Genomic DNA, 12789 nt, shown 5'->3' on the forward strand with positions numbered 1-12789 from the left:
CCAGATGAAGTACGGCAGTCAGGTAGTAGTAGATGGCCACTTATCTGAGAGCCACTAGAAGGAACTCCATGGAATGGTAAGGTAGTCTAGATCTTTGATACCCAAAGTTTGGTCCCCATACAGCTGTAGTGGCATTACCTGGCAGCTTGTTAGAAATGTAGAACACCTCAGCCTCACCCCAGACCTACTGAATCATTTTTTATTAATTAAAATTAAGTAATTTTTAACAAGACCCCTGGGTGACTCATATACACATTAAATTTTGATAAACATTATCTTTTAAGGTGCATTCTAATCCTTAAAGTTCTACTTTAATAATATGTACAATCAATTCCCATGTAGTGAGCTATACTGAAACTAAATGCATGGTCCAGAAGGAAAAGTTCAATTGTGGGTAATCAAAGAAGGCTTCATTGAGGAATCAGGAGTTGAGCTGGTCCGTAAAAACTGGAGGAAGAGGATGGTCATATCAAGAGATAACATAAATAAGGATACTGATGCAGAAATAGTGGTATGGACCAGCCCATCTGGCAATGGACAGAGCGATTAACTAGGACTGTTACCTTAGTTCCTGCTAAAATACCCCTGAGCCCAACTTATCAAAAAGATATAGGGCAAATATCTTGTCCCCAAGAAGCTTAACGCAAATACTGAATAGAATGGTCTGAATGCTCTAATGGAGGCCCAGGTAAAGGGCTGTTATCATAGCCCTGTGCTATCGCACAGGAAAGAAGCAGTTTATTCTTAGAGATTTGGAGAAGACTTCACTGAAGAAGGGTCATTTGAGCTGAGCCTTAAACGCAGAGTGGGGCAAAGGTGCTCCAAGTTGAGCAAATAACCTGAACAGCTCTGGGTAAAGGATCAGTCTACCTTGGCTAGAGTGTAAGGAACATCAGAGGGTAAAGTGGGATGTAAGCCTGGGAGAGCTTATAGGCATGGATCAAAGGGCCTGAATGTCTGTTGGAGAGTTTGACCTTATTTCATAGGCAATAGAAAGTCACCAACAGTTTTAGTTGGGGAGCAATGTGATTAAGCCCACTTTTTATAAAGATTAATCTGGAAGCAATAGTTTGGAGACAAGATCACTGTTCCTGATGCCAGGTCTCTACTGGGGTGATAACAACAAGATTGTAGGGGGGAAACAAAATGAAAAATGTTGCGAAGGCAGAATGGGCAGGTCTTGGCCAGGACAGGCCCCTGTCACTTTAACATCGATAAAGTTGATTCTGATCTTGGTTACTAGAGGCAGTGGTGGCATTAATCATGATGAAATGCAGGAGGAGGAGCAGGTTTAGGAGGAAGGGTAGAGTTCAGTTTAAGTCATCCTAAATACATACTGTTCCCTATCTAGCTCACGTGACTTTCCTCCCCTCTCTTCTTAGAACTTCATTATAAGAAATGATGTTGTTTCTTAGGTGACTGTATCTCACTTCTCATTGACTAATCCATGTTCTCTGCTATTCATCATGCAAAAGGGATATAAAAGTAAAAAGTCAACTCAGACGCTGATGAGAGTGGTGCCATCGTTATATCATCAATTTAAATTTAGAAATTAAGTTACTTAAAATAGAGAAATGCAAAAAGTACAACAATGCTTTTACCACATGCACAGTCCTAAATGCCACTTTTGAAAGAGAAGGCTTTTGGAGACATTCCTTTCCCCTTTATTAAAAAATCCATTATACTTGTGATAAAACCAATTATGTTCAGTTGTATTAGGTTCTCGTGCAAATAAAACCTTGGGTAGTTAACTATACATTGTCCTAAACATATAAGGAAAATAAATAGATGGTCTCTTAGGAGATCTATCATTTTAGAATGTGAGACTAATTTAGGAGCCGCCAGAGCACCCTGATTAAGGCTGTGAAAAAAAGTTGTAATTGATGATGTCACAGAAGAAATGACATTTTTTAAGAAGAATATTCTTTGGCAAGATAAGTAGATTGTAATTTGAAGAAAACATACTTTATGTTTTAATGAGACGCTGTGGTAGATTGAATCGTTGGGCCCAATGTTTCACGAATTTTCTGTGTTAGAATCAGTTATTCATGTCCTTTGCCACATGACTCTGCCACTCCTCCCAGTGTTTCTCCAGCTTCCTAATGTTGGGCTTAGTCATATGACTTATTTTGATCAGTAGAATGTGGATGGAAGTGACAGGGGCCTGTCCTGGCCAAGGCCTGAAGAGGCATCCTGTATTTTCTCTCCCTTTCTTGTGCCCCTACCACTCATCATGGGAACATGGCTCAGGAAGCCACCAGACAAGGAGAGTGGGAGATATATGGAGCAGGCCTGAACCAGACCTACCACCGGAAGTAGATATACTAGCTGACTTGCAGACCCATGAACATGAAAAATCAATGTTTATTGTGGTAAGCCACTGAAATTTTGAGGTTGTTATAATAAATTTTAAAAAATAATAAAACTAGCACAAACTGAAAGAAATACCTGGCTAGTACTGGCTAACTATGAGCAACTGTCATGTTCTAACAAGATAGCAACTATTAGACTCTGAATCAGAGAGGAATGAGACCAATTTCAGTGAAATTCAGCTCATCTTTCAAACTGACAATAAATGAGAATATATTTTAATAGTAACGTTACTATTATATGGTAAACTTTGCTCTGTGAGCTATTAAGAGACTCATCTTTATTTTAATATTCAAATTTACATTTTGACCATAGAATATAAGCATCCAATTATCTTGTATTTTCTTTGAATCCAGATTAAATTTCCCAAAGGTCTTTCATCAGGCATCTTGGCCTGAATATTAGGCATCTGTGTATTCACAAAAAAGGCAACAAAACCTGAGGAGTAATGTGAAATTCGGAGCTGGGATGTTAAAAGCTTGTTAAGAATAATGTTAAACTTCATATATAATAAATAATAGCAAGAATGTTATAGCATCTATAGCTGTTTAAAGAAAATTCCCCCCTTCAAGAGAAAGACAAAGTGTTATTGCCTGTGTCTTTTTAGCTTTGAATGTACTTTTAGACATGTGCTATTCAATATGGTAGCCACTAGTCACACATGGCTATTGAGCACTTGAAATGGAGTCCTGATTAGGATGTGCTGTAAGTGTAATATACACAACAGATTTCAAAAACTTAATATTAAAAAACAAAAATCTCATTAATAACATATATTAATTACATGTTGAAATGGGTTCTAGGTACCTTCACCATAAGCATCTTTGCCATTGACATCTCTGCCACAAGCACTGCTGCAACAAACATTTTCGTCGAATAACTAATTGGCTGTAAGGCAAATTCCCTGTGAAAGATAAAATAACTGGTTGACAGTTTTTGGTTTGACAGTTCGGTTTCAACTGGTTGAAATGCGTTAGCATTTCTTCCAGTTGGCGACATTATTGATGGCTTTATCGAGCTGGCATATGATAGTGATTTGCCCCAAAAGTTGGTTTATTATTTTGAAACACACTACAGTGGAGGAGAAAGAGGCCAAGGTCCTGGAAGGTGCAGAGGTGAACCCACATTTCCCACACAACTTTGGAACATCTACCAATGGACACGTGACAACATGCCAAGAACAAACAACAACCGTGTAGAAGCTTTCAAAACACAACACAAAGCTCAGTTACAAAGATGCCTCTAAGTATTTGGAAACTTACATTGCTCTTTATGAAGGAAGAAGTTTTAGCAAAAAAGAAAAAGTACGATGCAGAACGAGGAGACAAATCGATGAGCAAAAAAAAAAAAAAAGTATAAAATGCTATGAATGAAAGACTTGGAAGACAAGTGCTTAGATACAACCCACAAAATCAGTTATGTGCACAGTATTGCCATGAATCAACACACACTTTAAATGTACTCAAATATTTTATATCTCACAATAAGTCTTGAATTTTGTTATTGTTTCATTATGTCCTTTTAATTATCCCTCTTTGATTTTCCATTATTTTATCTTTTATGGCAAAATTGCTTTAGAGCCAATTATTTGCAGTGAAAATGTTTGTAGCAAAAATGTCTATGGCAAAGATGCTTAAAGCAAAAGTACCTAGAACCGGCAGCAAAACTTGCAGATGTGGTTCCTGGCACATTTTGTTGTGTAAATACCATGACAGCAAAAAAGGCATGCCACTCTGCACTAATGCAACTCTTTCATTAAATTAAACCCTGGGACAGTAAGATATGGCATGGCTTTAAAACTCAGTGAGCAACTTTGTGGTGCAACTGGTTAGCACGCTTGGCTAAATGGAAAGGTTGATGGTTCAAGCCTACCACAGGATGGTCCTATCCCCAGCCAATAATTTCTTAGTGATGAAAATATTCTGGAATTAGATATTGGTGACAGTTGCACAACATTGTGAATGTACTAAATGCCCCTAAATTGTATATGCCATAATGGTGAATTTTAGGTTATATGCATTTTCCTGCAATAAAAACAAAACCCCAATAGATGTGTTGGAAGATGCACTTTCCTGACCTTGTGTTGTAACTATATTTTTCTTCCTGACATATGTACACCTACCAGATAATACGCCCTGATATTTGAATGCCTATGTATATGTACAGCAGCTTTTTAAATAATCTCTGCTCTGGGTGTCCCACTCTAGCTAGCATTTTGGCATCACCCAGGAACATGTGACTTACCCACATCCCTCTTTTGTCTTGGATTAACTATTGGATTAACTGCACATCCCATATATTCCTTTGTAGGACTCTTTCGCCCTAGCACTTATTTGCCTAGACTAGAAAATTCTCCCATGCAAAGGGCAGGCTGGGCATGGGATATGTGTCTGTCTTCTCCAAAGGCATTGGATGGCTTTCGTAATAAATGTGAAACAGGAGAGAGAAAGGGTCTGTAAGACCACAACTGAATCAGTTCCCAAGATTCTTCTTTTAGCCAGGGCAACTTCCCAGCACAGGACTCAGGACTGACTCTCAGTTCTGCTGGATAAAGTCAATAATGTTCTTTTATAAAGCAACTATCATGAAAGGAGGCAGGTCTTCAAGAGCTACACAAGCACAGAGTACAAAAGAGAAAGCGGGGGAGTTTGGAGAGACTCACAAAAGAGACAACGTCTGCCAGGAAGTTCTTGAGGCAGTGGGTGGTAAATACCTCCCCTGGAAAGGCTTCAGCAAAAGCCAAGGAAGCTTCATGCTGGTCAAGACTGGCCTTGTACACCACTGTGGAGGAAAGTGCTCCCTGGGCAAGTTTTCTTCTCACTCCAGCCAGCAGATTTCAGCTGTTCCTGCTATACCATGTCTTTCCAGAAATACGAAGGCTTGTGAAAGATAAATATGCCTATTATGACCACTATGACCAGCATCAGGGAGAAGAGGACCATGAGGAAGACATATGTGGAGTGGGAGAGAGGTGTGGACAATGGCTCTTCAGATGGGATCATGTTGGTCAGGTTCAGCATGTAGCCCAAAGTCCACCCGACGCTGGTGCTCCGGACCTGCAAACAGTGGGGAAAGTCTGTTGTTTCTGGTCCGAGGATTAAATGAGCTTTCATGCAACCCTATCCATAACACTGAGCAACCAGGAAGTGAGAGCACCATGTTCCGTTCTCTAAATGGATTACTTTTATATTCTGTATTGGGAATATGGCTGTGGGGAAAATGGGGCAGGAGCAAGTGATTAAGAAGGAGAGTGTGGGGCCTCGCTACTAAATTCCCAAAATTCAGAGAGGAATTTGGGGAATGACGGCTCCTTTCTCCTGCCTAGAAGAACTTAATTCAAATTAGGCCTTTGGAAATTTGCATTCTTCTTTTGCTGTTTGTGTGAATGTGGGTGGCTGGGGTGGGGAAGGGGGGTGGATGACAGGAAGCGAGCAAAGGGTGAGAGAATAATGACTGTCCCTGGCCTTGTGCATCAACGTCAGGCCCAGGAATCTCATCCATATGAAACCAGGGCTTCTTTTATGATTAGACTAGGGAAAAATTGGGGAATAATCCCAGCAAGTCAGTCTTACCTGACATAAAATGAAAGACTGCATATGCATGAGAAAGGATTATTCTTAAAGGAAAAAACATTCTCCAACCCTGCCATCTTCCTAGGAATATTTTCAAGTCACCTCAAAATGTATTGAAATACAGGTAGTCTATGAATAACAAAGAATTGTGGAAATGTTTCTATTACATGAGTTGTATGTGGTCATGGTAGGAAAATCATGAAGTACAGATAATCCTAAAAAAGAAAATAAAAACTACCTCTACTTCATCAATCAGAAGTTGCTGCTATTATCATTTTGTGACATATCCTACCAGTCGTCTCTGTGCATGTTTTTCACATAAAAAATAGAATTAAATTGTATGTAGAATTATTCACTTAACAATTCCTTGTAAACATCATCCCATGTCTCTTAAGAGATTTCTGCAACATCATCACTGACATGAACTGCCTTATATGTTCATTTTTACTCACTTTGTTCAATTATTTATAAATCCTAGAAATGGAGCAATTGGACAAAATGATGTACATGTTTTAAGGCTCCTAGCACATGTTGCCAAAACAGTCTTCCCAAAGGTTATGCCAGTTTACATTCCAACCAATACCATGTGGAATGCTCCTCTCCCCTAAACCTTTACCAGTACTGGGAATTAATAATTTGTAAAAAGGCCCATGTCCCTTTATGGGGAATGGAACCGTATCTGACTGCCTGTGTCAAGGAAGCCTCCAGAGTTAGAGGAGTTATCACTTAAGGTTTAGAAATAATGGATCATAGATTGGAGTTCAAAGAATATAAATCACTAGGTAAATCTGACATAGACATATCTCCAAACAGACAAACTGTGATGGAATGGAAGGAAGACTGGGATGTTAAAACAAGGAAAAGATTTTAATTAGCAAAGTCAACATTGACAAGAGTGTGATGAAACTAGTATCTTTAAGGCTGCTACAGCTCTCTGCTGCCTCAATGCTTTGCTTTGCTTGAAGTCACCGTATTTAATAAAGGGGTAAATTGTTTTTGCCATTAGTGGGTATGGGTTTAAAAGGCAGAGAAACACTGCTCTTGATATTTTTCATCAAGCACGAGTGTGCCCATGAGTCTCACTGCTGATGTAAATGTTGCTCTATGCCTGCATACCTTCAGGTAACGCTATGGTAATGCAAAGCTATGGGCTTGCTTCTTTAAGGCTCATGCTAAGCCTGGCTTCTAAGCAAAGGCCCCCATTTACAGCCACTCATCTCATTCTTCACAGCGAGCTTTCAGATTGGCCAGTCTGGAAGCTACAACCAACAAGGCCTTCACCCCTTGTGACAAACCATGATCATCCCTTCTGGATTCACGAAGGGGCCTTTGAGATGGATGTTTACGTCAGCACGCAGAATCACTGTGGCTGTTGAAATACTGTTATATTACTTTAGTATCTCATTTTTTGTTTTACAAGGGGTTAGTCACTGTCATGTGAGCAGAAAGGCGAGGCTGAGAATGCAAGTAGCCCTCCTTAGATAGGATACCCACAACTGGCTGGTCAACATTATCAGGAGAGCTGGATACAAAATGCCATCGTGGGTTAGAGGTGAAGTGGTAGGACAGGACATCAGGCCCAAATTTAAATCAGGTTGATTCCTACCTCTTTTAAGCCCAAAGCTGCTTCAGTCACTACCACCCAACCTCCCCCCAACCTAACAAACCTTGCCCATGAAGTGAATATTCTTCCAGGACTCAGCTGTAAAATGATAGCCATTCAGAAGAAGAGCGAGGATGTAGGTGCCAGAAAAGCAGTATTCACTCAGGTACTTCTCCTTCACTTCACCAAAATACATCTGCAGCTAGAAGTGAAGTGAAGAAAACATCATACTTGTACAACAACAGGCACTTCTCCATAGCCCTCATGTTCACTATTAGAGCTGATCAAGAGAGGAAAAAGCCCCAGCTCACATGGGCCTGAGAGTTGGCCCCTGCAGAGAGCTTTGGGAGTGGTGCTGCACTCTTTCAGTGGGTGCAGGGGTTCACTGTTTAGGGTCTGTTAAGGAATCTTTTCCTCCACAGGGTTCTATGAGACACTGATAAGTGTTCCAGGAGAAAAGTACTTTCTGTGGTCTGATAGGTTCAACAACACTGAATTTTACTACAGTTTGCCATCCCTTGTGAAACTTGAGTTTCACAATCACATTAGCATATTAAAAACTGTGAAAAAACTTGCATGAAAGAAATCTATTAATCTTTGTTTAAACAGAGTTTTCTGTATGCTCTTGACCAAAGTCTTTGGTTTAGAGCCTCTTATAAGCATCTTGAGGAAACAGTTTCATAAAAAGCCTTGCCACTCAGTTAGGTCTCTGGACTAGCATGAGCAGCATCCCCTGAGAACTTGTTAATCCTCACCCCTGATCTGCCAGTGCAGAAGGTGCTTTTTAATATGATCCCCGTGTGATCACATACATAGTAACACTTGACAAACACTGCTCTGGAACCCAGTTTGGGAAGCATTTTGCTCAAGAATTCTGAGATGCTCGTCTTTCTCCACAGATCACCACTAGCTGCAAAAAGCCTCCCCTAAGTGTTTTGTAAAGTGCTGAGGCATATTTGAGCTGCACTTTCCAAAAGCCCTGAATACCCTTCCTTCATGTTCTAACTCAGACAAAATACTTAGAGAAAATTTCAGATGTCCAGGCGCTTGCACAACCTTCCTTCCACTGTTGTCAGTGCCCATGAGAACAGCCTTCATTTTTAATTAATTGCATATCTTCAGAATGAAAGTACTGGTCACTTTTGCAATCATTTTTGCAATCTCTCTTAAAATCACTCATTTTAAGTCACTTTTGTCAACTTAAAACAGCTGTTGTTTTGAGCCACTCCTTGGTGATCTGTTTTTTTTTTTTAAATCAGAGTAGACTCCATATCTTTCTCTCACGTCCCTGGAAACTTTCATCAGGTAGCACTGGATCTTGAATGACTCAGTGCCTCAGACAAGAAAAAATTTGTGCTTCAAATTTATGAATAAGTAGGAGATACCTTGGACCTGTCTGATGAAAAATGGGTCTTACCACAATGGTGTCTGTGGCAGATTCTGTGAATTGCCTGTCTTCCCTGGGGGTTGGGGGAAGGAGTGGGCGACAATGTGCTCAGCTCCAGGAAGTAGCTCATGATGGATCTAGGGCTCTAAGCCGGTCATAAAACCTGCATCCTGCTTTCCCAGCCAGTCCTGGCCGATGAGATGTAAGAGAAAAGACTACTAGGAGCTTCTGGGGTATCTTTTGCTTTCCTATAAAAAGGAACAGATATATCTGGTGCTATCCTTCTTCTGACCTTGAACACGGCTGTGATCCCTGAAGCTACACCTTGCTTCCATGAGGAAACAGGCCTAACAACAACTGAAGAATGTCTGAGATAGTCAAGCTGCCCACCCCATGCCAGCAACTGCCTACTTCCGGACTTCGAATTAGGTGAAAACAATAAGACCTTTTTTGTTTAAGCCATTGTATGCCAAGTTATCAAGGAATGCCAGTGAACTTACTCTCAATTGAGTGTACCATCTAGGCTTCTCTAATGTGTGTGCTGGATCTTGGTCACAGCATAATTTGAAGAGCAGACTAGCAATGGTAACAGATGCTGTTTCTAGTCACTTACCTCTTCCCAAGGCTGAGAGCAGAACTTTTCCAACGTGTTAATCATCTTTTTATGAGTTGACTGTTCCTCTGATGTAAGGTTTAAAAACTCCATCACATAGTAAAAAGCTGAAAATGCCTGCAAGAGAAAAATGCTGAGTTTGGTGCAGTGTCTAACACAGAGGGACACTGATGCACTCTCCAGAAGGCCTAATGAAAGTGCCTGGAAATCTCTGATGAGTAAATTATGGATCAGGTGATAGTCCATCCCCAACAGTGGCTTCCTTCCTGGAAGGGGGTCACTTTGCTGCTGACATGCATTTCTGAGCCATCTGGTAGCTAATTTTCTCCATAATTTTAATGGGAGAGTCAGGGAGGAAGAAAGATGGGGAAAAAAGAAGATAAGAGGAAAAGTTACAAAATCCCATCTTTAAAAATCTATGTATTACATATGAATTTTTAAAACTAAAATCTGGGGCTTCCCTGGTGGCGCAATGGTTGAGAGTCCACCTGCCAATGCAGGGGACATGGGTTCATGCCCCAGTCCGGGAAGATCCCACATGCCATGGAGCAGTTGGGCCCGTGAGCCATGGCCACTGAGCTTGCGCGTCCGGAGCCTCTGCTCCGCAACAGGAGAGGCCACGACAGGGAGAGGCCCACGTACCGCAAAAAAAATAAATAAATAAATAAAAAATAAAATCTGGAAAATTCTATACAAAGGTAAATAACAGGAGTGATCTCTGGCAAAATTATAAGGTGTTTTTTTCCTTTTTATTTATGCCCTTTTTTGGTCTATTTTAATAATGTACATGTACTGCTTTCTTTAAATAGCCAGTGTTTATTTAACAAATATTTATTGCAGGCCTATCAAGAGCTGGGCACAACTTAAAAGTTTTAAAAAATCATCATCATCATACATGAGAACTATGTAAAAAGTTAAATGAACAAATGAGTAAAAAAGAAAACATTCTAGAGAAATGGAAATAAAAATAAAAATAACCAAATGGGACTTAATCAAACTTAAAAGCTTTTGCACAACACAGGAAACCATAAACAAAACAAAAAGACAACCTATAGACTGGGAAAAAATATTTGCAAATGATGTGACCAACAAGGGATTAATTTCCAAAATATACAGAGCTCCTACAGCTTATTAAAAAAAAACCAAAAAACAACCAAATCAAAAAATGGGTAGAAGACCTAAACAGACATTTCTCCAAAGAAGACATACAAATGGCCGACAGGCACATGAAAAGATGCTCAATATCACTAATTATTAGAGAAATGTAAATCAAAACTAAATGAAGTATCACCTCACACCGGTCAGAATGGCCATCTTACAAAAATCTACAAACAATAAATGCTGGAGAGGGTGTAGAGAAGAGGGAACCTTCCTACACTGTTGGTGGGAATGTAAATTGGTGCAGCCACTACGGAGAACAGTATGGAGGTTCCTTAAAAAAACTAAAAATAGTGTTACTATATGATCCAGCAATCCCACCCCTGGGCATATATCCAGAGAAAACTCTAATTCGAAAAGATACATACCCCCCAATGTTCATACCAGCACTATTTAAAATAGTCAAGACATGGAAGCTACCTAAATGTCCATCAACAGATGAATAGATAAAGAAGATGTGGTATACATACACAATGGAATACTACTCAGCCATAAAAAAAGAATGAAATAATGCCGTTTGCAGCAATGTGGATGGACCTAGAGATTATCATACTAGATGAAGTAAGTCACAAAGAGAAGACAAATATCATATGATATCACTTACACATGGAATCTAAAAAAGTGATACAAAAGAACTTACTTACAAAACAGAAAGAGACTCGAGGACATAGAAAACAAACTTATGGTTACCAAAAGGGAAAACGGGGGGAAGGGGAGGGATAAATTAGGAGTTTGGGATTAACATATACACACTACTATATATAAAATAGATAGACCCAGCTCTACCCACCACCAGTCCTTCCCATCAGGAAGCTTGCACAAGCCTCTCAGATAGCCTCATCCACTAGAGGGCAGACAGCAGAAGCAAGAAGAACGACAGTCCTGCAGTCTTTGGAACAAAAACCATGGTCACAGAAAGACAGACAAAATGAAAAGGCAAAGGACTATGTAACAGATGAAGGAAAAAGACAAAACCCCAGAAAAACAACTAAATGAAGTGGAGGTAGTCAACCTTCCAGAAAAAGAATTCAGAATAACGATAGTGAAGATGATCCAGGACCTTGGAAAAAGAATGGAGGCAAAGACCAAGAACATGCAAGAAGTGTTCAATAAAGACCTAGAAGAATTAAAGAACAAACAGAGACGAACAATACAATAACTGAAATGAAAAATACACTAGAAAGAATCAATACCAGAATAACTGAGGCAGAAGAATGGATAAGTGACCTGGAAGACAGAATGGTGGAATTTACAGCCACAGAGCAGGATAAAGAAAAAAGAATGAAAAGAAATGAAGACAGCCTAAGAGACCTCTGGAACAACATTAAATGCACCAACATTCGCATTATAGGGGTCCCAGAAGGAGAAGAGAGAGAGAAAGGACCAGAGAAAATATTTCAAGAGATTATGATTGAAAACTTCCCGAACATGGGAAAGGAAATAGCCAGCCAAGTCCAGGAAGTGCAGAGTCCCAGGCAGGACAAACCCAAGGAGAAACAGGCTGAGACACATAGTAATTAAATTGACAAGATTTAAAGACAAAGAAAAATTATTAAAAGCAACAAGGGAAAAATGACAAATAACACACAAGGGAACTCCTCTAAGGTTCACAGCTGAGGTCTCAGCAGAAACTCTACAACCCAGAAGGGAGTGGCACGATACATTTAAAGTGATGAAAGGGAAGAACCTACAACCGAGATTACTCTACCCAGCAAGGATCTCATTCAGATTTGACAGAGAAATCAAAGCTTTACAAACAAGCAAAAGCTAAGAGAATTCAGCACCACTAAACCAGCTCTATAAGGAATGCTAAAGGAACTTCTCTAAGTGGGAAACACAAGACAAGCAAAGGACCTACAAAAAAAACAACAACCCCAAAACAATTAAGAAAATGGTAATAGGAATATACATATAGATAATTACCTTAAATGTGAATGGATTAAATGCTCCAACCAAAAGACACAGGCTCGCTGAATGGATACAAAAACAAGACCCATATATATGCTGGCTACAAGAGACCCACTTCAGACCTAGGGACACATACAGACTGAAAGTGAGGGGATGGATAAAGATATTGCATGCAAAT

At 39.8% G+C, this 12789-nt stretch overlaps 1 protein-coding gene across 6 annotated transcripts in view; it reads right to left on the minus strand.

Moving 5' to 3' along the window:
• Positions 1–1518: 1518 nt before the first annotated feature.
• The window catches only part of ENTPD1 (ectonucleoside triphosphate diphosphohydrolase 1), a 128764-nt gene continuing 117493 nt past the window's right edge, over positions 1519–12789 (minus strand). For all 6 annotated transcript variants that reach the window (XM_067024966.1, XM_059054516.2, XM_067024964.1 and 3 more), the window contains 3 exons: positions 9546–9662; positions 7610–7747; positions 1519–5426 (listed from right to left, as the gene is read on the minus strand). In XM_067024966.1, coding sequence (XP_066881067.1) covers positions 5220–5426; positions 7610–7747; positions 9546–9662 — 462 coding nt within the window. In that variant the 3' untranslated portion in view covers positions 1519–5219. The remainder of the gene's footprint in view (positions 5427–7609; positions 7748–9545; positions 9663–12789) is intronic.

This window comes from Kogia breviceps, chromosome 2, assembly GCF_026419965.1.
Source record: "Kogia breviceps isolate mKogBre1 chromosome 2, mKogBre1 haplotype 1, whole genome shotgun sequence".
NCBI classification, from domain to species: domain Eukaryota; kingdom Metazoa; phylum Chordata; class Mammalia; order Artiodactyla; family Physeteridae; genus Kogia; species Kogia breviceps.